The sequence below is a fragment of the Panthera leo genome, chromosome D1 (assembly GCF_018350215.1).
Source record: "Panthera leo isolate Ple1 chromosome D1, P.leo_Ple1_pat1.1, whole genome shotgun sequence".
NCBI classification, from domain to species: Eukaryota; Metazoa; Chordata; class Mammalia; order Carnivora; family Felidae; genus Panthera; species Panthera leo.
The window spans coordinates 65,921,307-65,947,422 of record NC_056688.1 but is presented as its reverse complement, the minus strand read 5'-3'; the positions used below and the strand labels follow the sequence as shown (position 1 = coordinate 65,947,422).

At 38.2% G+C, this 26,116-nt stretch overlaps 1 protein-coding gene across 3 annotated transcripts in view; it reads left to right on the top strand.

The window, feature by feature from the left end:
* DENND5A (DENN domain containing 5A) overlaps positions 1–26,116 on the top strand; it is a 119,126-nt gene that overhangs the window by 35,941 nt on the left and 57,069 nt on the right. For all 3 annotated transcript variants that reach the window (XM_042904571.1, XM_042904569.1, XM_042904570.1), the window contains exons 2-5: positions 2,926–2,997; positions 3,772–3,881; positions 5,601–6,258; positions 15,856–16,043. In XM_042904571.1, the coding sequence (XP_042760505.1) occupies positions 2,926–2,997; positions 3,772–3,881; positions 5,601–6,258; positions 15,856–16,043 (1,028 nt within the window). The remainder of the gene's footprint in view (positions 1–2,925; positions 2,998–3,771; positions 3,882–5,600; positions 6,259–15,855; positions 16,044–26,116) is intronic.

Below are 26,116 nucleotides of genomic sequence, written 5' to 3'. Positions count from 1 at the left end.
TTTGCATCCATAGTCTTCTTATGATAAAAAAAGGAGAAAATAATGTCCTATTTTGAGTCAACATCAACCCAGAAAGCAGTTATTTAGTAGTGAATATATTTTATTTTAGACTGTATGTAAACCTACCCATTTAGGTTAATCTGTAAGTGGTCAAATGTTTCCTGCCCCAAATAGAAACACTTGGAGCTGTGGTTTCTGATTTTTTTGGGTCATGGAACCCTTTGAGAATCTGATGAAAATTGTGTTTTCTCTTGAGAAGAATGCACATATTTTCATACAAAATTTTGTAAATAATTTCAGAGTTTAGGGGCTCCTTTGAAGCTTCTCATTTGTAAGCATCCTACATTTAGGGTTATTCAAATCAACCTAGTACCAACAGGCTAATAGCAATACAAATGTCAGTTTGTTTCTGACTTGGTCAAAGCAGAACAAGTAAACAAAGAACCTAATAGAAGTCCTTGTAAGGCGTGCAGTCTTAAAAAAAAAAAACCTGTTATGATTTATTTGAATTGTACTTCCCCAGGGACAGATTCACAAAGATAGATCTATACCTAGTTGACTAATTTTTAAGTTGCTGTTAGAAATGGGCCTAAGTTCTTGGTGTCCAGAATTGCTGACATTTGTGGACTCTGTATGTGTTGGGCAAATAAGTAGTTAGGTTTCAGGACAATAGGACGGTTGTGGTTGTGATATCTTATTCCTAATATTGTTTGAATTTCCAAAGGTCTGAATAATTGAGGATTTAAGGGACCTGTGACATATGTACAGGTTTCAGGAGGTGGGGTATGTAGGTGTTTCTGTGGCATTAACTCCTTGCCGCTTATTCTCAAAACTCATCCCTCAGTATATTATGAAAGACTGAATTGTTTTAATAAAAATATCTTAGGTTTGTGAATCCTCTTACCCTGCAACTTTTCTGATGCTCTTCATAGGGTTCTGTAATAAACATAATTTGATCTCAGGGCTCTCATACCTCTTTATACATCCCCTTTCCCCCTGCAGTGAAAACACTAGGCTCCTGATACTGGTCCAGTCTAATATGCAGAAAGACTTATGTCTAAGATTGGCACTCTCTTTGGTGCCTTTACTCAGAACCTGACTCTTTAACAAGAAATTTTTACTTAGCTTGTTTGAAGCAGGGGCAGGAGGTAGAGAGGTGGTGGGGACAGAGGATCTGAAGACCATTTCTCCTTGTGATTCTTAGCTTCTTCCTCCTCTTTGTACTCCAGGTCAGCTCATCATTTTTACCTCTGGCTTCATTTCTCTGCTGTTTAAAATAGTCCCCTGTTCCATCCTTTGAATGTTCATCATGTCTTAAGGGACACAGCCATCTTAGAAAAATATCTTTCTCTAAAGGCTTTCATTAGGGACAGTGGTAACTGCCCTAATTCCTGTTTATGTTCAAATATTTTGTGGTTTTTAGTGAGGGGATTTTCTGGCCTAGTAAGGAAGAAATGAGCAAACTGACAACTAAAAGTAATGAAGCTTAGAAGAAAGACATAGTTATCTTCTTAGAACTGAATATAGTTTAAATAAACATTCTGAGACTCTCAGACTATAGACAAGATCATTATGTCAGCTGCTTGCTGTTTAATTTTTTTGTACAGTAAGTGCAGGCTTGCCATGGTAGGCTCTTCGCAGGTATTACTGAAAGCTTGAGATTAGCTGTATATAGCTATAGGGCTTTGTTACTACCACTGTTACCAGCTGCCTGCTGATTTTGCCACTCTTCTTTAGTGAAGATTACCAGATGTATTTTGAGAGATGAAATTTGCTGGAGAAGAGCTTCAGAAAACTAAGTTTGGAAGAAGGATCAGGAAATGGGAAGTATTGAAATTGCGCTACTGGCTTTATTAATAGAAGGAAGGTTGAGTCTTGTCAGAAGTTGAAAGTTATGAATAAGTGGACTTCTGATGATGGACAAAACCTGAGAGAAAGTGGAAGTGAAGGTTTTAGTTATAAAAGTGATAACTTTCTGACTGGAATCATTATTAATTTCTGGAACAGGCACCTCAGAATTGTTATAAATTCTTTAGAAACTTGAGATGCCTCTGGGATGATTTAGAGTGAAGGACTATCTGACTTTACATTTATCCCAGCCCTGTGTTTGTGGACAATATGTCTTCCTTAATCACCAGGTCCTTTGGGTTCCAAACCAACTTAGAAAAACTGTAGTTGGAATAGAATTTATATTATCAACTAGAACATGTAAACAGGGTCCTGTACAAGCGTGCTCTGAATGGTTGGACCACATAGACTAAAAATCTGGAGCCTGCCAGATAGTAACCTCTCTGTGAAGTGGTTATTTGTGTATGTTCTTTTTCCTATACAGTTAAGAGTATAAGGTCCTGAGGATGGGTACTTGATTTGGTTCATTGCTATCTCCCACAGTACCTCGGGCCCTTGTATGACATAATTACTCAATAAACAGGTATAGAATTCAATTGAATTGTTTTTGATCATGTTTTCCACATATTTTTCCATGAGTCCTACTAAATTTATTTATTTGAAATATTTAGGTGCATTTAATTTGCCCCCTACTCCTTAACTCCTTTGGAAAAGCAGTATTTGGGACAGGATACTTTTGGATAAAGTACCAGTGACTTTATAGTAATTTTATATCTGTTGAGCGCTTCATCTTATTATGCTGTATTGTAATGTTTTTTCAAACTATGCATTGTGTTAGTAGGTCTGCAATTAGTATATTTGGTTTTAATGATATAGAGTAGAAATTATGAGAGGGCATCCCACAAAGTAAGGTAAGTATTATTTTGCGAAATTTGTTTTAGGCAAATTTATATGCACGCATCATGTATGTATTTATTGCTCCATGATGTGAAGCTTGTTTCATACTGGAGTCATGGTCAAAAAAGTTTGAATAACATTGCTTTATTGTAATACTCTGTTATTTCATTTATCATATAGCATTATGCCAGTACATACAGGCTTCTAAAGCCAGGGATGGTGCCAGCCCTTTCATTTCCAGTACGACTGAAGGTAAAAACAAAACAAAATTGAGAACACCCAAAGCTTTCTGGTGGCTCTTACATATGTCTCTACAGTGGCATTTTTGTACCCTTTGACCTTCTAACTTTCTTGTGCCTTTTTTGACCAGTAGGTTTTTCATATTTGTGTCCCTCTAGGTGGTGGGTTCTTTGGTTCTTCCTTTTTTCACTTTAATGTTCTTTATTTCAGTATACTCTGTTTTTAGGGGGAAAGGAGGAACAAAGGAGAATTTCAGAATCTCAAATGATTCTGAATTGACAAAATGGCTCATTAGATTTACCCTGAAATCTGCTTTCTTAATGTTCTTGAATCTTTTAGTCCCTTTGTGTTTTTTTTCTGAGATCATAGAAATGCATACTTGATTCTGAATTTAAAATCATTTATGCTTCTATGTTATCAGTTGACTTAAAGCAAACTAAATTGTGTTTTTTTTGGGGGGAAAAAAGGATGGATATAATCCTTTTCTCATTCCTTGCACTTTCTCCACTCTCCCAGGAAGGTTAACCGTTGGGTTTGTAGTAATAATTCATTTTCAAGAAAAGAAAAGATAGTTAGTTGTGTCCAGTATTAACCATGCTAAACCTTTTCAGCTTCTTGCTTACCTAATGACTTTAATACCTTTCCTGTTCTTAGATGGTTGGCATACTAACCTAACCCCTTTGCCTTTACTTCTGTACCTTGCTGGACTACCAAGCTCAGACATTCATAACATTGTGATTTCAAGGGACTTTGTAGAGATGATTTGCTTCATTCTTTTTCTTGCAGGAGAAAATTTTGAGCAGACACCACTGAGACGAACATTCAAGTCCAAGGTCCTTGCCCGATACCCTGAGAATGTAGAATGGAATCCCTTTGACCAAGATGCAGTGGGAATGGTTAGTATTTGTTAGCTACAAGTATGAAGTAATTTACAAAGTAATTTATAGTGGAATTGTGAGTCCAGGCTGTGGTAGCAGTGATTCCACTAACTACCAGGAACTTTTGAAGAAGGGGTTATATGATTATTATTTATGATTCTACATTTTGATCAACAAATCAGATATTCAGGATGTATGAAATACACTGAAAAGTCACAGTGTGTTTCTGTTTTGTCAGACAAATACATAGTACTGGGTCATTGAACTTTGTGGTACTGAGCTCCTGGTTGCTTATAGCATTGAGATTGCACAGTGAGTCCGATTTAAAGCAGTTTTCTCTCAATCTGGGTTGTATATATGTCTGAGTGATACTGCAGAAATGGGTATTTTGTTTCATCATAATTTTAGATAGGACAACATTTTAAATCTCATGTAGAAGAATACTACTGTGAATAATCTAACTTTTATTGAGTATTCACCTTGTGCTAGGCAGTGTGATAAGCATTTTACATGAATTAACTCACGTAATCTTCATAATACCCCTTACGTAGATGATATTAAATACACACACACACACACACACACACACACACACACACACACATTTATACATGAAGAAACTAAGATCCAAAGAGTGATGTGTTTAAAGTCACATGACTAAGAAGCAGTTGAGCTACAATTTGATCACTATGCCATAGTCTGGTTCCAGTGCTATGCTTTTCATCACATCTTTGTACTGCCTATATTAATTCTTAATAGCTTTCTGTACTTTTTTAGAGGATGATCTTGTTTGATGCACATAATAACCCTGTGAAGTAGGCAGAGTAGACTGTATTATCTTCATTTAACAGATGAAGAAACTGAGTATTAACCTCAAGTTTTTTGACTCCTGGTTCAGTGCTTATTTTATTTTTGACATGCTGTATTCTAGAAACATCTAGGTTTTGGGAAGTCAAGTCCAAAGGTAATGGATATACCATAAGGTTATATGTTATATCCTTTTATTTGTTAACCCAGGCTGCTGGTAGATCATTTGTATAGCCTGGTTTTTGTAAGCCTGGAAAATGGGGACCAATTGATGTAGGTCAGTTGATTAGCTATCCAAGTTTCTTTATATAACCCATCTGAGTTAAAGTGAAAAAAACTGCATCTTTATCCTGATTATGTCATCTCCTTTATGTGCAATGCTCCCTTTTTTCTGTGAAAAGAGAAGGTTCTCTTGATGGCAGAATTTTGTGAGCTGATAAGAATCTAAAACTTTATGTTTATTTTTAGGTGCAAAATTTTATCTGTCTAGTTTTTAGGTATATTTCTAGCATCCTTTCCCAATAAATGCTGTCATGCTTAACCACCTACTTAAATTCTCCAAGCTTTCTCTTACCTCCTTATCTTTGGGCATTTTCTCCCTGTCCCTGAAATACCCTTCTCTCCCTTGTCTACCTCATGAATTCTAACATAACCTCATCAACAAGCCTTTTCTGATGTTTTTGGGTTGAGTTGTCCATTCTGTGTTACCCTAGCACTTTGTTTCTGGATAGCCCTGATAACCGCATTGTAATTTTATTTACTTGCACGTCTTAGAATTGACGATCTTGAGGACAGATCTTTTCCTGTATTAATCTTGATCTCTCAAACACCTAGCATAATAGGTACTCTGTGAGTAAATCAATAGCGATGGTATTCTGAAGAGGACCAACAGTGAGTTCTCACCACTTGTTTCCTTGTTGTCTTTTGCAGCTATGCATGCCCAAAGGGCTGGCATTCAAGACCCAGGCTGATCCCAGGGAGCCCCAGTTCCATGCCTTTATTATCACAAGGGAGGATGGCTCTCGGACATTTGGGTTTGCCCTCACATTTTATGAGGAGGTGACTAGCAAACAGATCTGCAGTGCAATGCAGACCCTCTACCACATGCATAATGCTGAGTATGATATCCTACATTCTCCGTCTGCTGATGGCCAAGATGACAGTGGCATGGACGATGGTGAAGGCACTCCTGGGACTAAGCTTCAGCGCTTCAACTCCTATGACATTAGCCGGGACACGCTCTACGTCTCTAAGTGCATTTGCCTCATAACACCCATGTCCTTTATGAAAGCATGCCGGAGTGTGCTGGAACAACTTCACCAGGCAGTCACTTCACCTCAGCCCCCTCCACTGCCCCTTGAGAGCTACATATACAATGTACTCTATGAGGTGCCACTTCCACCTCCTGGCCGGTCCTTGAAATTTTCTGGAGTTTATGGGCCAATAATCTGCCAGAGACCAAGTACTAATGAGCTTCCCTTATTTGACTTTCCTGTCAGAGAGGTCTTTGAACTGCTTGGGGTGGAAAATGTGTTTCAGCTTTTTACTTGTGCTCTTCTGGAGTTTCAAATCCTGCTCTACTCACAGCGTAAGTCAGTGCTTACTAGAGTTCTCTCCCTGCATAGGGCCTCCCTTCTTTCCGTATCAAATGCAGTGGCACTGATGGTAAAGGTCCAGGGCTGTTAAAATTTGAGCGAAACTCAGATCTTTTGCAGGTAGGTGGTAGATGGAAAACCGATAGAACACAAGAGGGTCACAGTTTTTACTTGGCTATCATCACCATGGCCTTTTGCTGGACACTTCAGTCTAGGAGGGGATTCCTGCTTTCTGACATCCCTTCTAGTTGATGCTGAAAAGAGGGGTAGGAGGTGATGGTTCTGGGAAGCTGACTTTCCAACATTCTGCAGAGTTATTTCTGCCCCTTCCACAGCCTGACAGTAAAACTGAGGATTCACAAACAATGATCCTTCATATATTTGAAAAAAAATATATTTGCTAAAAGGAGAATGTGTTGCTGCTTCTTTCTGTTGTTTGTTATAACTGAATTGTTTTTTATAAATGAGAAGTGAACTGAATGTGAGCAGCAGATTTGGACAAAACAGTAAAGTAGATCAGAAGGAAACAGATGTTTATTAAATGAACCAGAAGAGTAACATAAAATGTATTCATTCAGTACTTATTTATTGAGAGCCTAGTGTGTGCCAGGCATTGTTTCAGGGTCTAGAGACACAGTGATGGACAAAACAGATAAAAACCCTTCCTATAATGGAACTGATATTTTAGTGGGGAAGAAGAGGTGATTATATAAATAAATAAAGTTTATAGTGTGTAAGGTGTTAATAAGGTCTGTGGAGAAAAGTAAAACAGGAAAGAGGATGGTATTTGGAGAAGGGAAGTTCCAATTTTAACAGAGTGATTAGTTCAAGCCTTTTCCGAGTGACCCATGTCATATCTGTAAGAAAAATATTCTAAGCAAAGGGCACAGGACATATAAAGGTTTTGAGACAAGAATGTGCTTGTTATGTTCAAGAACAGTGAGAAAATTGTGTGGATGGAATGGAGTGAGAGAGCAGGGATATAGAAGCAGATATTAGAGACTTAACAGCAGCCTAGATTTTTTTTTTTTTAATTTTTTTCATGTTTGTTTATTTTTGAGACAGAGAGAGACAGAGCATGAGCAGAGGAGGGTAGAGAGAGAGAGGGAGACACAGAAACCGAAGCAGGCTCCATCCAGGCTCTGAGCTGTCAGCACAGAGCCCGACATGGGGCTCAAACTCACGAGCTGTAAGATCATGAGCTGAGCTGAAGTCGGACACCCAACCGACTGAGCCACCCAGGTGCCCCTAGATTTTATAGTCTCATAAGGACTTTGTTACTCTGAGTGCATAGTCATTGTAGGTTTTAAGTTTTTTGACTTTTTATTTTGAAGTAGTTTCCAGCTATGGAAGAGTTGCAAGAAGTGTTCAAAGAACTCTTGTATGCTCTCCCACAATTCACCAATTGTTAACATTTGGCCACATTTGTTTTATCATTCTCTCTCTGTATATGTGTGCACATAACTGAACCATTGAGAATCATTGCAGACACCATGGCCCTTGACTCCTAAATGCTTCAGCTTTCATTTCATAAGAACAGGAACATTTTCTTACATAACCATAGTCTGATTATCACATTTAGGAAACATAACATTGTTACAATATTGTTATTCAGGTTCTACCATTGTCCAATAATGTCTGCTTTGATAATTTTTTTTTTTTTTTTTTTAATTCCTGATCCAGGATCTAGTTGAGTAACATGCATTACATTTACTTGTTACTTCTTCATGTCTTTCATGACATGGACATTTTTGAAGAGTAGCAAGGCATTCTGTAGAATGTCCCTCAATTTGGGTTTGTCTGATGTTTCTTCATGATTAGACTCAGGTTATATAACTTTTGGCTGTAATACACAAAAGTGATGTTGTGATTTTCTCAGTGCGTTATATCAGGAGGCACTTGATGTCAGTTTGCCCATCTTTGGTAATGTTCATTTGATCACTTGGTTAAGGTTATGTCTGCCAAGTTTCTTTCTTTCTTTTTTTTCTTTTAACATTTATTTATTTTTGAGAGACAGAGACATAGCACAAGTGGAGAGGAGGGGCAGAGAGAGAGGGCGACAGAATCCAAAGCAGGCTCCGGGCTGTCAGCACAGAGCCCGACACAGGGCTAGAACCCACGAACCATGAGATCATGACCTGAGCTGAAGTCGGATGCTTCACTGACTGAGCTGCCCGGGCGCCCCTGCCAAGTTTCTTAACTGGAAAGTTATCCTTTTTCCCTTTGTAATTAATAAGTACTTTGTGGGGAGTTAATTTGAAGCAATGTAAGCATACTACTCCACTTTGAAGTTTGCCCAGTAGATTTAACATCCATTAATGATTCTAATCTGAATTAGTTATTACCATGATGGTTACAAAATGGTGATTTTTCTAGCTACATCTATATTTATTGGTTGGCATTTTACTATAGGGAATAACATTCATTCTCCTTTGTTTATTATTATATGGGCTCATAGATTTTTATTTTATTTTATCTTATTTTACATATATATATATGTGTATATATATATATATATATATATATATATATATATATTTAATGTTTATTTACTTATTTTTGAGAGAGACAGAGTACAAGCAGGGGAGGGGCAGAGAGAAAGAGGGAGAATTTGAAGCAGGCTCCAGGCTCAGAACTGTCAGCACAGAGCCAGATGTGAGGCTTGAATGCACAAAGCTCGAGATCATGACCTGAGCTGAAGTCGGATGCTTAACTGACTGAGTGAACCACCCAGGCGCCCTAGATTTTTATTTTTTTTTTTTTTTAAATTTTTTTTTTTTTTTCAACGTTTTTTAATTTATTTTTGGGACAGAGAGAGACAGAGCATGAACGGGGGAGGGGCAGAGAGAGAGGGAGACACAGAATCGGAAACAGGCTCCAGGCTCCGAGCCATCAGCCCAGAGCCTGACGCGGGGCTCAAACTCACGGACCGCGAGATCGTGACCTGGCTGAAGTCGGACGCTTAACCGACTGCGCCACCCAGGCGCCCCGATTTTTATTTTATTCAGTAGCGTAGATACCTGTAATGAAGTGCGAATGTTATAGAGGTGGAAAAAGGAGGATTAAAACCAGAAATATGAAAGGTGACATTTTTCCATCAGAGTTTCTTCTTATTTTCCAAGAATATGGGTTATTGTATCCATAATAAGAATTTTAAAGAGGTTTGAAGGCAGTTTAGAAGATTTGTGTATAGAATCAAATGGAATTCAGGATCCAAAGTCATGTTTACAGTAAGGTCAAGAAAAAGCTTTTTCCAAAAAATTCCTGGACATTGTTGAGCATGGCTGACCATAAAATGCAGTGGCCTTCTATTGGCTGTAGGTTATGTTCTGTATTAATAGAGTACTTTAAACAATTCAGGTTGGATTTCTTGAAATAGTTTTTATTTATGATTCAAAGGCCTTAGGTAGATGAAAATCACTCTGGACTTCCAAAAACATGTCATCACCACTCAGTTAGTTTTGACTGCTGCTTGTCCTGCCTTCTGAATAGAAAATAAGCATTACTTAAGGAAAAAGAATGCAGGCAAAATTGTAAGAATCTCAAAATATAATCCACTGGGTGACTGAAGTGACATTTTTAGGAATTTTTAACTTGTACAGATCATTTTACCTACTCCTGGATATTTGTTCTTTGGTCCATATATAGCTTTTTAAAATAACTTATTTTTAAAAAAATATTTAAATGTTTATTTATTTATTTTGAGAGAGAGGGAGACAGACAGCACAAGCTGGGGAGGGGAAGACACGGGGGAGAGCGAATCCCAAGCAGAATCCATGCTGTCATCGCCAAGCCTGACATGGAGCTTGATGTCACGAACTGCGAGATCATGACCTGAGCCAAAATCAAGAGTTGGGCACTTAACTGACTGAGCTACCCAGGTGCCCCTTTAATAGCATATTATTCACTGGTTGGGGCAAAATTGTACATAGAGCAGAAGTTTTTTATCTGAGTTAGTAGGGTAGTAGATTGGATAATTGGAAAAGTCATTCCAGTCTGAGAATCCTAAAAATGATACATATATCCATTAAACATTGTATTTTAGTGTAAAACATGATTGTATAGTCACTAGTCTTTTGATGAAGGGTCTAGCTATTTCCTTGGATTATGGGTCCACTAATCAAATGTCTGCACTGTTTTTCTTGCATAAACCACACCTATAATTCATTAACTAGGTTTTCCAGATACATTTTTTTTTAAAGGGGAGTGAGAACTTAATGAACTCTACAAAAGAACTGGAATGGAGACTACCTGTAGATTTTTGTAGTTTTCCCTAGTTTTTTGTGCTTAATTGCCTCATGATATGCCTAATTCAATTATAGTATTTTTTAGCCACTTTGCATTATTCAGTCTTTTTAAAGCATTTAATTTTGTTTTCAGAGAAAATTCTTTTTTTTGTCCTCATTTCACCATTTATTTACATAATATTTGGTTAAATTATATAATTTATCTGTGTACACAGATACGTTATGTGCGCTAGTTGAACTAGCGCAGATAAGTCTTGTAACAAATGTAACTGATTTTTGATAAGCATACATTAGTTTTTATTGCAAAAGTAATGCATGCTGCTTAAGGCATACAATCAAAACAATTCCAAAGGGAATACAATGAACTCTCCTTTCCTCTCTCCCACCGGTGCTAGCAAGAGATCAAGTTTCTTGTATATCCCTAGTGAAAATAATAGTTTTTTAAAAATGTCTATTTATTTATTTATTTATTTATTTATTTATTTATTTATTTATTTTGAGCGACAGAGAGAGTGCATGTGTGTGTGTGTGAGAAAGAGCGGTGGAGGGGCAGAGAGAGAGAGAGAGAGAGAGAGAGAGAGAGAATCCTAAGCAGGCTCCGTGCCACCAGCGCAGAGCCTGACACGGGGTTCGATCTCACAAACTGAGATCATGACCTGAGCCAAGATTAAGAATCATATGTTTAACCAACCGAGCCACCCAGGTGCCCCATAAATAAGTAGTTTTTAAAAAACAAATAAATAATGTATGGGCAAACAAGGCAAAGAACGTTGAAAATTTCCCTTTTTCACCTAGAATTCTATTTCTATGAAGTGACTTCTTAATTTCTTAGTGCCTTCCACCCCCCTAGATTTTTTTAAGCAATTAACTATTTTTATGTTAAGTGTTGAGTACATATGTATTAATTGTAATGTTCTTTAAAGTATACATATACATTATGATACATGTATGGTATATTAAAAATTGATGCTAAAATTTAATATACATATGTATATGTTTTAAATATGGTATATTAAAACTTAGAAAAAAGCTTTTCAGTTATGTGATAGGAATTTTAACACATTGCTAAAGGTTATATAATGAAGTGTACCCCTGGTTATCCTTTAGAGAGATTACCACTGTCTCCTGTTTCCTTCCAGACATAATCATGCATATATGCTTTTTAGAAACAACACAAATGGGAGCATGCTAATCATTGTTTTGCACTTTCTTTAATAATGGATCTTGGAGATATTGGACATAGAGATTAGTTTATTTCCTAAGAAGAAAGAATACACAAGAAACATCCTTGTTCATATAGTTTTCACAGAAGTGTGAGTATGCAAGGGCAGTTTATGATTTGGTTTCTAATGTGCAGGACTTGCCCTGTAGATTGTTTAGGAGTGGACTTATCTGTAGAGTGTTCCCAAAGCTATTATCTTTCTCTGCACAGAGACAAGTCATAAAGACAAGCAGATTCCTCCCTCCTTCCTCACCACGAAGCAGTGGTCATTGTAATCCCACTATGCTTTGCATTATTACCTCTTTTTGTTAAAATTAATTGCTCAGTTAATGTTAGGGGAGCCATAAGAGAACACAGTTGTCTAGAGCTGAAGTGTTTCCAGTTGATTTGATTGTTTGAAATGGTTTGGATGCACATGACCTTCAGCTGCATCCTATTTATTGGTTTTGCCTTCTTGGAATGATGAGCACAGACACAGGCAATGGCAAAGGAAGTGCTGATTTGATCATTTGTGCTGTGTACACAAACGGGTTTTTGCTATTGCATACAGCTCTTGGAGGTCAGCATCCTAGTGTGGGTACCACAGATTACTGGAACCCTGAGGTATTGTTTGCTAGGCCATCCTTCAGGTGGAATGTTGCTTTTTAAAATATAAATATAGAGAGAAAAAGAAACTCAGAACTCACATAGACCAGAAAGGCCGTACAATTCCACGTTTCTAGTATCAATAAAGTTAAGCCACATAAATGGAAAGCAGCTTAGTCTTGAGAGGAGATTATGTCTGACCTCAAAAAGTGTTTTGTTTCTAAGAATCCCATAATTTCAAGTGCATCACAAGGAATTCTTCAGAGATTTCAATCTGAAGCAAATAAAGTTATCCACTCTTACAAAAATAAGTGGTCTGACTTTTAGATGCTAGATTACATTTATCCTGAAGAGTAGGGAAAAACCAGAACTAGATTTCTGTGATACTGAAAAACTTGCTTTGATGGAGCAGAGAAGGCCTCTTTCTTCAGACTCTAGCATGCTCTGTGTTATGGTTATAGAGCAGATGTTCCCAGACACTGCAGCTAGGAACCATACATAGTAGTCCAGTGCCAGGAAGTCTCATGACAGAGGCATTTTTGGGACTCCTTTACTTAGACTGTCTGTTGGCCTTCTGTGAGATGTTACTGTCCCTGAGCAGACATGCCAGAAATGCCAGCCACATAAAACACCTGCTTTACTGACTTTGGGTAAAGGAAGGAGGAAGTTGTTTGGTTTTCTCATGATTAAAAAGACCTCTGGTACCTCTGCCCCCCACCCCCTAAGATTCAGAAGTGTGTGTGTGTGTGTGTGTGTGTGTGTGTGTACACACACTGAAAATGGGGGTGGGATATTTCAATGAATATTTATTCAGAATACGTGTTTGAGAGCCAGTGTTCAGACATAGTAGTAAGACTAAACCAGCTTTAAATACCACTTGAAGGTTTTCTCCCACGCTTTTACATTCTTTTGATTCATCTTAATTTTGAATTTTAAAATAAATTCTTAGGATGTCTGAGATTCTCAAGATTGTTGCTCTTGAGTAGATTATTTACAGACATTCACATGTAGAAGAATATAAGAATTGAAGTCTCATCTGGAGAATCATGAGAATTTGTCTTAATAATGATTATTGGGGTGCCTGGGTGGCTCAGTTGGTTGAGCGTCTGACTTTGGCTCAGGTTGCAGTCTCGTGGTTCCTGGGTTCTAGCCCCACACTGGGCTATGTGCTGACAGGGTGGAGCCTGCTTTGGATCCTCTATCCCCCTCTCTCACTTCACCTCTCCTGCTCACGTTCTTTCTCTCAAAAATAAATAAACATTAAAAAAATAATGATTGTTGGAGTAGTCATTGAGCAGAAGAATCTCAGCAGAAAGATAAAATAGTAAGTTGTATGGTGTCCCATGGAATTGGGGTATCAGGTGAAGAAGAGACTGAAGATAGAGCTTGCAATGGTGTAAATTTTGTTACTCAGTTTTTGTTTACTTTCATGTGGGACTAAATACTTTTTCTGAAATTATTTATATTATTTATATAAAACCTAATTTAATTCTTCAAAGATTGCTTTTTATTTTTTTTAATTTGGGAAATGTTTTTGTTGTTGCTTGAATGAGGTGGAGAATCTTCACAAAGTTTTTTTAAAAAAAGTTTATTTACTAAATATTAAAAAAAAATTTTTTTCAATATTTATTTTTGAGATACAGAACATAAGTGGGGGAGGGGCAGAGAGAGAGGCAGACAGAATTTGACGCAGTCTCCAGGCTCTGAGCTGTTAGCACAGAGCCTGGCCTGGGGCTTGAACTCACAAACTGTGAGATCATGACCTGAGCCAAAGTCGGGTGCTTAACCGACTAAACCACTTAGGCACCCTTTTACTAAATAGTTTTTAATACAGGAATGACCATGCTTTGTGTGGGCACAATGAAAAATGAGACAGACTCTCTCCTTGAACTCTTATTAGTTTGCCCTGATCTTTAGTGAATATGAGAAGCTCATGTTCTTTTGTCCTTCTGCTAAACCATTTTTTTTTTAATTGATGATCAAATCTCTGAGTTTACTTTTATGCACTGATTGGTTATATCACTCATTTGTCAAGTGCCTTAGTTTCCCCAAAGAAGCATATGAGGCATTTTCCTGTAGTACCTTTAAAATGTTCAACATAATGAAATTTTAGTCATTAATCTCTATTTATTTGCATTACTAGTTAAAAGACTATTTGTAGGTCATGCTCTTTTTTGCTTAGCTGAGAGTAAGGTGATAGGCAGCTTTCAAAGCTTTATTAGTGAGCAAATGTAGGGTACTTTACTGAACTTCTACATAGTTGGTACATATCAGCTTTTGTTCATTTTTACTCAACCTTCCTCATTTTCTGGAAAGCTTTTTGTTACTTATAACTCTTTTATGAACCAAGCTGTGATTTGTTTAAATGATGGGGTGGGTTTTTAGTATATGAAACCACTTTAACCCTAATGAAAGCTCATTTGAAATCAACCATTCCAAAGGATATTACTCATGATTTTAAAATTTATGTTCCTGCTTTGTCCTTAAATGCCTGAAACCATTTTACCATTTGTGAAGAGTAATTTAAAAAAAAGTTTTTTTAATGTTTATTTATTTTTGAGAGAAATAGGGACAGAGTGCGAGTGGGGGAAGGGCAGAGAGAGAGGGAGACACAGAATCCAAAGCAGACTCCGAGCCGTCAGCACAGAGCCCAGTGCGGGGCTCTAACCAATGAAGCATGGGATCATGACCTGGGCCGAAGTCGGCTGCCCAACTGACTGAGCCTCCCAGGTGCCCCTGTGAAGAATAATTTTTAAAATTTTACTTGTAACTGTCCATTTTATTGGCTTTGCCAGTGTATTTATTACTTATTGTTTTGTAAAACATGCCCAGAAATTGTGTTCTAAAGGAAAGCAAAACTTTGAACACAAGCCTTTCCTCCCAAACTAAGATCCCTGACCTAGAGTTAAGAGTTTTGAGGCCTGAAAGTCAATGTTTTGAGTCTTTCATATCCTCGGGAAGCTTTTCATTGATCTGTTAAAATGACATATTTGTGCTGTTCCCATTGAGGAAAAGTTCCAGGTGAAAGACAGACTTGGCTAGTGTAGAAAACCAGCTGCTGCATGCTGTGTGGTTCTTTGGTCTTGATCTTGAAGGCAGAGCTCACATTAGTTCCTTATAGGCTGCAGACATATCTGAGTGGTAAAAGAGCCTGTTTTGGCTTCCATGCTGAATGAAGACCCTTTTTTTTTGTTGTTCCAGTTCCCCAACCCCTTTCTACTTAAGAGAATCTACTTAACATTCTGGTTTAGTATTTGGAGCAAGGTGGTATTTAGGATTTCTACTGTATTTCCACACTAAATTTTATCACTTGTGAGAACCTGTATGTGAGGGTTAAATTTCAGCTTGTGGTCCACTGAGGTCTCTGGGTTGTCTTTCTGGTACCCACAAGGGAATCACACTCTGAGCATACCCTTGCTGAAGTTTATCCTGACTGTTTCTAAATGTGAAATTGTATTGAAGTTTTTAACTTGTTATTTGGCAAGCAGGTGCTTTGTTTTTGACTGGTTTGTTTTTTGTTTTTTGTTTTTACCTAGATTACCAGAGACTGATGACTGTGGCGGAGACAATTACAGCTCTCATGTTTCCTTTCCAGTGGCAGCATGTCTATGTCCCTATTCTCCCGGCTTCTCTCCTACATTTTTTAGATGCTCCTGTTCCATACCTGATGGGCTTGCATTCCAATGGCTTGGATGACCGGTCAAAGCTGGAGCTGCCTCAAGAGGTAAGAGGAATGCGGAGCTTGAGTGCTGGTGCCTTTGGTCCCAATCCAGGATTGGAGGGAGGATGGCTTTGGGATGAGCCCAGGGTGGTGTCACCAAGTTTATTTTATTTTATTTTGAGGAACATAAATTACTTTCCAGGAAATAAGTAAAAATGATGAACATTTAGCTTAGTTTATGTTGTTCCAGAAACACTTGTCATCTTTATTATATGGCATACATACATTGTAATCCCTGTGTTTATACTATCATGAATTGCCTTTTTCATTTGCAGTTTTTCTTTTTTTTTTTAAGTTTATTTTTATTTTGAGAGAGAGTGCACATGTGCGCCAGTGGGGGAGGGGCAGAGCGAGACGGAGAAAGAGAATCCTAAGCAGGCTCCATGCTGTTGGCACAGAGCCCGACATAGGGCTCCGTCTCACAAACTGTGAGATCATGACCTGAGCCAAAATCAAGAGTCGGATGTTTAACCGACCAGGCCACCCAGGCACTCCATATGTAGTTTTTCAAGCCAGTATTTTACATACTTTTCAAGACATTTATTAGAAAATCATTTTATTATGTAAAACTTTTAAATATACACAATGCATAATGAATTCTTGTGTTCTTACCACCTAGCTTCAGCAGTTATACATATTAAATTATATTTAAGAAATTTTTTATTTTAGAGAGAGACAGAGCTTGAGTGGGGAGAAGGGCAGGGAGAGAAAGAAAGAAAGAAAGAAAGAAAGAAAGAAAGAAAGAAAGAATCTTAAGCAGGCTCCATGCTGAGTGTGGCTTGATCCCATGATGCCAGGATCGTGACCTGAGCCCAAATCATGAGTCAGCCACTCAACTGACTGAGCCACCCAGGTGCCCCTAAATTGCATTTTAATTCTATACCTCTCATTCCCTTATTATTTTAAGGAAATCCCACATAATATAATTTCATAATTACTTCATTACACCAAGTATTAATAAATCAGTGAGTTTCTTTTATAGGCCAAGTTTATATGTAATAGTTGACCTGATCATAGTGATTCTTGTGGTGCTGAACCAGCTTTGAAAACTTTCCTTTCAAGATAAGGAAGACCTTGAGAGGATGCTTTTCCTCTCTTGCTATGAGGATGGTCTCCTCCTCTTTCCTATTGTTTCAAATACCAAAGAATTAATTAAAAATATGTATTTACTTGTTTATTTTCTACTTTATTCTAAAATATACTTAAAGCATGATTAAAATAAGATTGTTTTCTTTTTTTTTTCTTTTTTTTCTTTTTTTAATGTTTATTTATTTTTGAGAGAGAGAGAGTGTGTGTATGTGAGCAGAGGAGGGGCAGAGAGAGCGAGAGAGAGAGAGAGAGCCACAGAATCTGAAGCAGGCTTTGAGCTGTCAAGCACAGAGCCCGACGTGGGGCTCGAACTCACAAACTGTGAGATCATGACCTGAGCTGAAGTCGGATGCTCAACTGACTGAGCCACCCAGGCGCCCCTTATTTTTCTGGAATTATCCATAGAACTGGTCTACCTTTTTATGTCCTTTTGTGGCTGGTATGAAACTACTTGGGGAAAGGGCTTTCGTACACTGAATTTCTCAGTCATTAGAAAGGCCTGGGAACAAGACTTTGGAGGATACATACACTGGTGTTAACATGGCTTTATTTCCTCACTTCATCAAAATGTTTTTGGAGGGAGATTTTTGCATAATTGAGTAATATTAGTATTAGTAAGGAGACCTCCAAAGAAGAGAACAGTCTCACGGGCTTGTTTCTGAGCTTCATTCATGTCGTTGGGCATGTCTGGGCAGCATCCCTGATGAAACCCTGATAATTAGATCACACCTGTAATATTTAAATTATAGTCAAATGCATCTCTTTTTTTTCTCTCTCCTTTGGTTTTACAATCAAAATGTCTTCCTCGTAGCTTCTTCTGTTTCCACCCCCTTTGCTTCTTTGGTTTTATAGAGCTTTGTGTTGTTTGGAGTAGGACAAGATTGATTAAGGAAGAAAAGATCTAAATGATAGAGAAAATCATTGAGTTGGGGTATTAGGTTTTTATGTATGTTTGTCTGTTTTACTGGTAAATACACATGAAGAGTAGTTATCGAAGATTGGAGATTGGGGAGTTTCTGTTTGCTTTGTTTTATTTTTTTAAGTTTATTTATTTATTTTGAGAGAGAGAGCATGCTCTCCAGTAGGGGAGAGGCAGAGAGAGAGAGAGAGACAGAGACAGAGAGAGAGAGAGAGAAACCTGAGCAGGCTCTGCACTGTTAACAGAGAGCCCAATGTGGGGCTCGAACCCCTGAACCATGAGATCATGACCTGAGCTGAAATTGAGAGTTGGTTAGGATGCTTAACTGAGCCACCCAGGTGCTCCTTCCTGATGGTTTAAACAAAGGCATAATTTAAATTGACACCTCTTCATAGTAAACCTAATTATAATTTTGTAAAGTCAAAATAAGAATAAGAACAAAAAATGGTAGAAGGTGGGAAACCTAAAGAGGTGTGCTACCTACCAGTCTAATGAGTAGGACTCTAGGCAAGAAGCCACTTTTCTCAGTTTTATTTTTATCTTTGGCACCAACTTGACATATGTTTGGGGCAAGTTCTGTTCCCTGTGGGATCCCTCAGCATCATTTTTTGGGTGCCTCATGTATATGGGTATATGAAGAGGCTGCTAGGAGCGCAGCAATTTTCTTAACTGGGGGATTCGGTGAGACTGAGAAACCAAGTGTTGTTTGAGAAACCCAAAAGTTCACTCTGTTCTGATGTTGCTGCTGCTTCCACTTTTGCAGTATTCCCCATCATTGCTACATCCTTTGCCTTTCCTTGTGGTCTGCTTGGGAAAGGGAGGCATGTGGAATACCTGTGCATACTTAATAAGTAGTTCTAGGATTTCAGAGTCCCACTTCATCCAGACTGGCCCTCTGAGGGTGACATATTTGTGTGGGGTATTTGGTAGCTGGATATTTACCTTGATTTTTAGCAGATAACCTGTAGAATATCTGAGCCTGGATAGTTCCCCATGGGGAACTTTAAGTTGGGGAGAACTGACTTTCTCATGGAGTAAAGCACCATGAAAGGTATACATAATGAATGAAGACTAATAAATAATATCTCTGAAAGACAACTTTGGGATGTCTCACAAATGATACACAGTTATAGTAAGACAACTTGGGGATGTCTCACAAATGATATATGGTGGTTTTTTGTTTTTGTTTTTGTTTTTTTTTAAGATTTTATTTTTAGGTAGTCCATACACCCAACATGGGACTCAAACTTATAAAGTTGGAGATTAAGAGTCACATGCTCTATGGACTGAGCCAGCCAGGTGCCCCATAAATGATATATTAAAAAAAATTTGTTTTTAGTGTTTATTTTTGAGAGAGAGTGTGAACAGGGGAGAGGCAGAGAGAGGGAGACACAGAACCGGAAGCAGGCTCCAGGCTCTGAGCTGTCAGCACAGAGCCTGATGTGGGGCTCAGACTCACGAACTGTGAGATCATGACCTGAGCTGAAGTTAGATGCTTAATCGACTTAGCCACCCAGGCACCCCGAATGATATGTTTATAGTAAAAAATTCTAACAGTGCCCCTATGAAGAATAAAGGGTGGCTTTATTGGGTGGCTCAGTCGGTTAGGCATCCAACTCTTGATATTGGCTTAGGTTGTGATCTTGGTGGTCATGAGATCCCTGCTGATCGTGGAGCCTGCTTTGAATTATTTCTCTCTCCTCTTGTTTCTCTGCCCCTCCCCCGCTCACACTTGTGAGCTTACTCTCCCTCCCTCCCTTCCTCCCTCCCTCCCTCTCTCTAAATAAACACTGAAAAAACCTTCCTTTTAAAAAAAGAATAAAGTAAAAATTACTTCGAATTTTTTCACCCAGAGATAACTACTTTTAACATTTTGGTGGACATCCTGAGGTATCTTTACACTGCTGGAGGGACTTTGAGGCCGAACTAAGGGGCCTGTGCAAGGGCGCATCATCAGGGTAGTGGAGCAAGCTTGATTTATAAAAGGGACTTTCTCCAGAGGGATGGAGACTGTACATTTCCTGGATCCCTAAATCAGAATTCATGAGTCGCTGCCTCATCTTGGGGCATCAGAAGTCTGTGAAAAAACCCTTTGTTTCTTTTTATACCAACACATGAGTTCAGTTGTCCCTGAGCAAGGGAAAGTGCTGAGCTGCCTTTGTGAGGCATTCTTTGTCCTGTGCTTCTCTTTTGGGTGCTGTTGTGTGAGTCCAGGAAGGAGTCATGTCATCCATATGTCAGGGGAAGCAGGCAGAGGATATTAGAATAAAGGGTGTGTGTGTGTTACTTCTTTATGTCTTGGGTCCATCTTTCCTCATGGTTTTTCTCCTTTCTCAGGACACTCCTTCAATAGCTTTTTTCCCAATAATGTGTGTGTGTTGAGCTCCTCCCTCTCAGTGAATAACATGGAGATAGACTAGAGGTGAGGCTGGCTGTGATTTGGTGTTGGGAACTCAGGGTGGGAAGGGGCATTGTGACCTCCTGCAGGAAAAGATTTGGGAGACTTTCTGGGATTTGGGGGATCCATGTGGTTATTACCCAGAGCAGCTAGGTCTTCTCATGGCTTCTTCCAAACAACACAGGAGGTTAATTAACTGAGGAAAACTGATCATGTGGGTTCAGTGCCTCTTTTAGGCTTCTTGTCCCTCAAGCTGTTTTGTAGGACTTGCCCTCTTAGCTGAGGAAAGGGGTGCATGAGGAGTTTGAGGTAGGTTTGCAAATTACTTCTGTTTGCCAGAGCCCTCAGTGTGCTGTGAGGAAACAGTGTGAGGCTATGTATGAGTTTAGTATTTGAATGACGTCCTATTTCACTTTACCTTTTCATTCCTACCTTCTTCAGCCCAACACTGCAAAGAATGGCTATACTGGTGTCTACTCAGAGGTGCCTATCTAATCTAGCCCATCTCTAAAGTGTGCCTGAGTTGTATTCTCTCCTCTAGCTACCTCCTACGAGGAGTGTATCTATAATATAGGGACATAGCATGTGGAGTTCATAAAATTCTTTACAGACATTCTGTATTTGGCTCACATCAGTGGGAGAAAAGCCAACCAAGCATTGTTGAGTGGATGCAGTTATTTTTAGATGCTTCTGTGTTTCCAATTGAACAAAATGCTTTTTTTCTATAAAAAGAGGAGAACCAGTGGGGTAAATGATTGCATTGTTTGCCTGTGGTGGGTTACAGAGCTTTATTCTGACGGGGCTTATGAGGCAGGTGATCTTCATGACTAGATTTAATTGTTTTACTATCTTTTTTAATGGCTTGATGTGAAAGCATTTATAATTTTAAATAAATCTTTTTTAAAAAAATGTTTTATTATTTTTTTGAGAGAGAGACAGAGCATGTGTCGGGGAGGGGCAGATAGAGAGGGAGACAAGGAATCTGAAGCAGGCTCCAGGCTCTGAGCTGTCAGCACAGAGCCCAACACGGGACTCAAATTGGTAAACCACAAGATCCTGACCTGAGCCGAAGTAGACGCGTAGTCTGCTGAGTCACCCAGTCACCCTTATAATTTTAAAATCTTAACAGGAAAAACAAAAAGCCAATTTTTAGGTGTTAAACACTCACTGGCCCTTTTTCTAGGCAGGGCTCAAACTTGTTATTCAGTGGAGGAATTACAAAAAGTGAATTTTAAAGTGATTCTTCTTTTAATCTTTGTATCTTAGATAAGAGAAAGTTCTCTCTCTCTCTTTTTTAACTTTATTTATTTTGAAAGAGAGAAAGAGCAAGCCGGGGAGGGGCTGAGAGAGGGAGGGAAAATCACAAGCAGGCTCTGCTTTAGTGTGGAGCCAAGACATTAGGCTTGAATCCATTAACTGTGAGATATGACCTGAGTCGAAACCAAGAGTCTGGACGTTTACTGACTGAGCCACTCAGGGACCCCAGAAGTTCTCCTTTTTGATTATAGATTGGTAAATTGAATAGTCATGCACCCAGCAGATGTTTATGCATGGACATGTTAAAACATGCAGTTTTAATAGATTGAGAGCTTGTGGAATAGTTGTATTTAGCTAGACTTATGTTACCCTCCTGCCTCTTCTTTTAGGATGCAAGACTTATTGGTATGGGGAAAAATAGAAGGATCAATGGATCGGCACTTTGATATAACATAGAGGTGCCATCCATTTTAATAATGGAGCTGGAAAAATTGCTTGTCCATAAGGAGAAAAAATAAAAAAGGATCCCCACATTCTACTGTAACAAAAATCAACTTGAGATGGATTAAGAAGTGATAAATGTCACAAGCAAAAGTTTAAAATCTTCTAAAGATAATATTAATAAATGTATTTCTAACCTCTGAGTAGGGACTTTATAAACAAGATACAGAAAGCACTATCCATAAAATAAAAGATTGAAGGGAGCCTAGGTGGCTCAGTTGGTTGAGTGTCTGACTCTTGATTTCAACTCAGGTCATGATCCAAGGGTTTTGAGATTGTGCCCGTCACTGGGTTCTGCATTGAGTGTGGACCCTGCTTGAGATTCTCTCTCCACCCCCCGCTTCTGCCCCTCTCTCCCACTCTCTTTCTCAAAAAATAAAAAATAAAAAATTAAAAAAAAGATTGATAAATTTGATTTTTTAAATTAAGAGAAAGACATCTTAAAATAAAAAGATATGATAAAAACTAGAAGATACGTGTAACATATATAACCTACAAAAGTCAGCATTAGGAGATTGTAAAGAACTTGTACAAACCAGTAAAATGATAAGCAACCCAGTAGAAAAATGGGTTAAAGACATGAACAGGTATTGCACAAAAAATACACATTTTTTCACTAGCAACCAGAGAAGTGTAAATTAAATGCACCCAAATCAGTGGCAAAATTAGGAAATATGATGATACCAAGTTTTGGAAGGATTTGGATCAATAGGATCACTTTAGATTGCTGGTAAAAATATAAACTGTTATAACCACTTTGGACACAGCTAGGCCTTATTTTATAAAGTTGAACATTTGCATAGCTTACCACACAGCAGTTCCATTCCTAGGGTATACCCAAGAGAAGATCTTGCATCCGTGTCCAAGAAAACGTGTAAAAATGCCAAAGCAGTAAACAGGAAAGAACTTAAATGCCCTTCATTGGGAAAATTGATAAATAAATTGTGTTATATCCACATAGTGTGGAATATTATATAAGAGTGAAAATGAATAACATAGCTACATACAACAAAATGGCTGAATTTTAGTAACCTCCTGTTGAGTGAAGAAAAGTAGTGCCATAACATTCCTTAAGGAGTGTAATCTTTTCATATATTTAAAAAACAAGCAAAAACTTAAAGGCATATATAAATTATAAAACAAAAGCCAAAAAGGTAATAGAGAATTCTGGATAGTGGTTACCTGGGGAATGGGAATGTATAGGTTGGGGATGGTATTGGGGAGGATTAGATAGATAAAGTATCTGGTAATTTTCTAGTTCTTGGATTGGGCAGGAAAAGAATGTCTTTAAGATTGTCCTCAGAAAGTTTTCCATTTACATTCCTTTTTTTTGGTTTGTTTTTTAAGTTTTTTTTAATGTTTATTTTTGAGAGAGAGACAGAATGAGAGCAGGGCAGGGGCAGAGAGAGAGAGGGAGACACAGAATCCAAAGCAGGCTCCAGGCTCTTGAGCTGTCAGCACAGAGCCTGATGTGGGGCTCGAACTCAAGAACTGCGAGATCATGGCCTGAGCCGAAGTTGGATGCTTCACTCATTGAGCCACCCAGGTGCTGCCAGTTTACATTCGTAATAACAGTGTTTGAGATGTTTGTTTTCCTGTTATTTGGCTGGCATTGGACATTATAAATCTTGTAAATCTTTTGTCAGCACAGTAGATGAAAAGTATTTTGTTTTTATTTCTTAGATTATTAGCAAAATTGAACATCTTTTCATATATTTGATGTTAATCAGGTGAAAGAAAGTTCTTCTGTGTTTGCCTTCCATAACCAATTTCTACTTTTCAGTTGGGTGAATTTATTTTTATCTTAATGATTTCTTTGGTTATTAACCTTTTACATGTTATACATAACAATTACTGTTTCCTAGATTGCTTATCTTTTAATTTTTTTATGGCAGTATTTACCTTTGTTTTTAGCTCTATATAAAGTTTAGGAAGCCCATTCCACCTTAAGATAGAATAGTAACTTTTTATAGTTTCTTTTAATGCTTTTGTGGGTTTATTTAATTTTTTTTAATGTTTGTTTATTTATTTTTGACAGAGAGAGAGAGAGAGAGACAGACAGACAGACAGAGCATGAGTAGGGGAGGGGCAGAGAGAGAGGGAGACCCAGAATTTAAAGCAGGCTCCAGGCTCTGAGCTGTCAGCACAGAGCCTGACGCGGGGCCCAAACTCACGGACTGCGGGATCATGACCTGAGCTGAAGTCGGACACCCAACCGACTGAGCCACCCAGGCGCGCCTTGTGGGTTTATTTAACTTTTTTTAACTTTTTTAATGGAAAATGTTGAACACGTGTAAGAGTAAAGGGACTAGCATCCATTGTTTTATGACAATCATCAACTCATGGCCACTTTTCTTTCTCTACCCTCCTCCTCCCCACTCACCTTACTTGATTATTTTGAAACAGATCTCACACAGCATTATTATGTTATTGAAATATATTCAGTTTGTATCTCTAAAAGATACTCTTTTTGAGAAAATAAGGTAGCTTTTTTTTTTTATTATTTTTAAGTGTTTATTTATTTTTGAAAGAGAGAGACAGAACGTGAGTGGGAAAGGGGCAGAGAGAGAGGGAGACACAGAATCTGAAGCAGGCTCCAGGCTCTGAGCTCTCAGCACAGAGCCTGACACAGGGTTCAAACTCACAAACTGTGAGAGCAAGACCTGGGTCAAAGTTGGACACTTAACCAACTGAGCCACATAGGCACCCCTGTTTTTTATATTTAAAGCTTCAATCTTAAATTTATTTTTGAGTATGGTATTCTATTTTAACATTTCTAAATGTACAGCCATTGTCCCTGAAACATTTATTCAACAATCCATCCACAATAAATGGGTCTGTTCAAGATTCTCATTTTTTTTTTTTTTTAATGTTTATTTATTTTGGAGAGAGAACGTGAGTGGGGAAGGGGCAGAAAGAGAGAGGGAAACACAGAGTCTGAAGCAGGCTCCAGGCTCTGAGCTGTCAGCACAGGACCCGACGCGGGGCTCGAACTCACGAACTGTGAGATCATGACCTGAGCCGAAGTCAGACGCTTAACTGACTGAGCCACCCAGGTACCCCAAGATTCTCTTTTTCCAACAGATTACTGTTTTATGTTTATATTAGAATCCAGTAAGGCAAGTGTTTTCTTAAAATTTTCTTGGCTGTTTTATTTTTTCAGGCAAAATTCAGAATCAGTTCATCAGACACTCCTTTTAAAACAAAAATCTGGGATTTTGAAAAAAATTACATTAAACTTACAAATAAGTAGGGGCATTATTAGCATCTTTTCAATATGGAATTTTTCTACCTAGTAATATTGTTATGATATCCATTGATTGAAGTTATTCCACAGTGATAACAATGTTAATTGGCATTTGTTATGTACTTTGAGCCTAGCTATAAATCTCAACATTTATTGTCTCATAATCCTCAAATTTATGGTATAGGTAATATTATCATTTCTGTTATGAACAAAACAGAAATACTCTTAAGCATTTAAACACTGCAGTGGAGGAAATAATAGTTGTCTTGGCTAGCTAGACAGGTTCATGGTTATAAGATAAATATATATATATATATATTTAATGTTTATTTCTGAGAGAGAGAGTGTGTGAGAGCACCAGCAGGTGAAGGGCAGGGAGAGGGGGACAAAGGATTCAAAATGGGCTCCGTGCTAACAGCAGAGAGCCTGATGGGGGGCTCAAACTCAGGAACCGCAAGATCATGACCTAAGCCGAAGTCAGACGCTCAGCCAACTGAACCACCAGGCATCCCGAGATAAATATTTTTTAAAAAGCCTTTTCTAATGTATTGCTACAAAGAAATTCCAACGGGAATAGGAACTATAATATATTTAAGTTAAATTGAATAAGAAACGCGTAAGACCTCTAAGGAGAAGGGTGGATGGTTAAGAGCTTGAGTGTATGT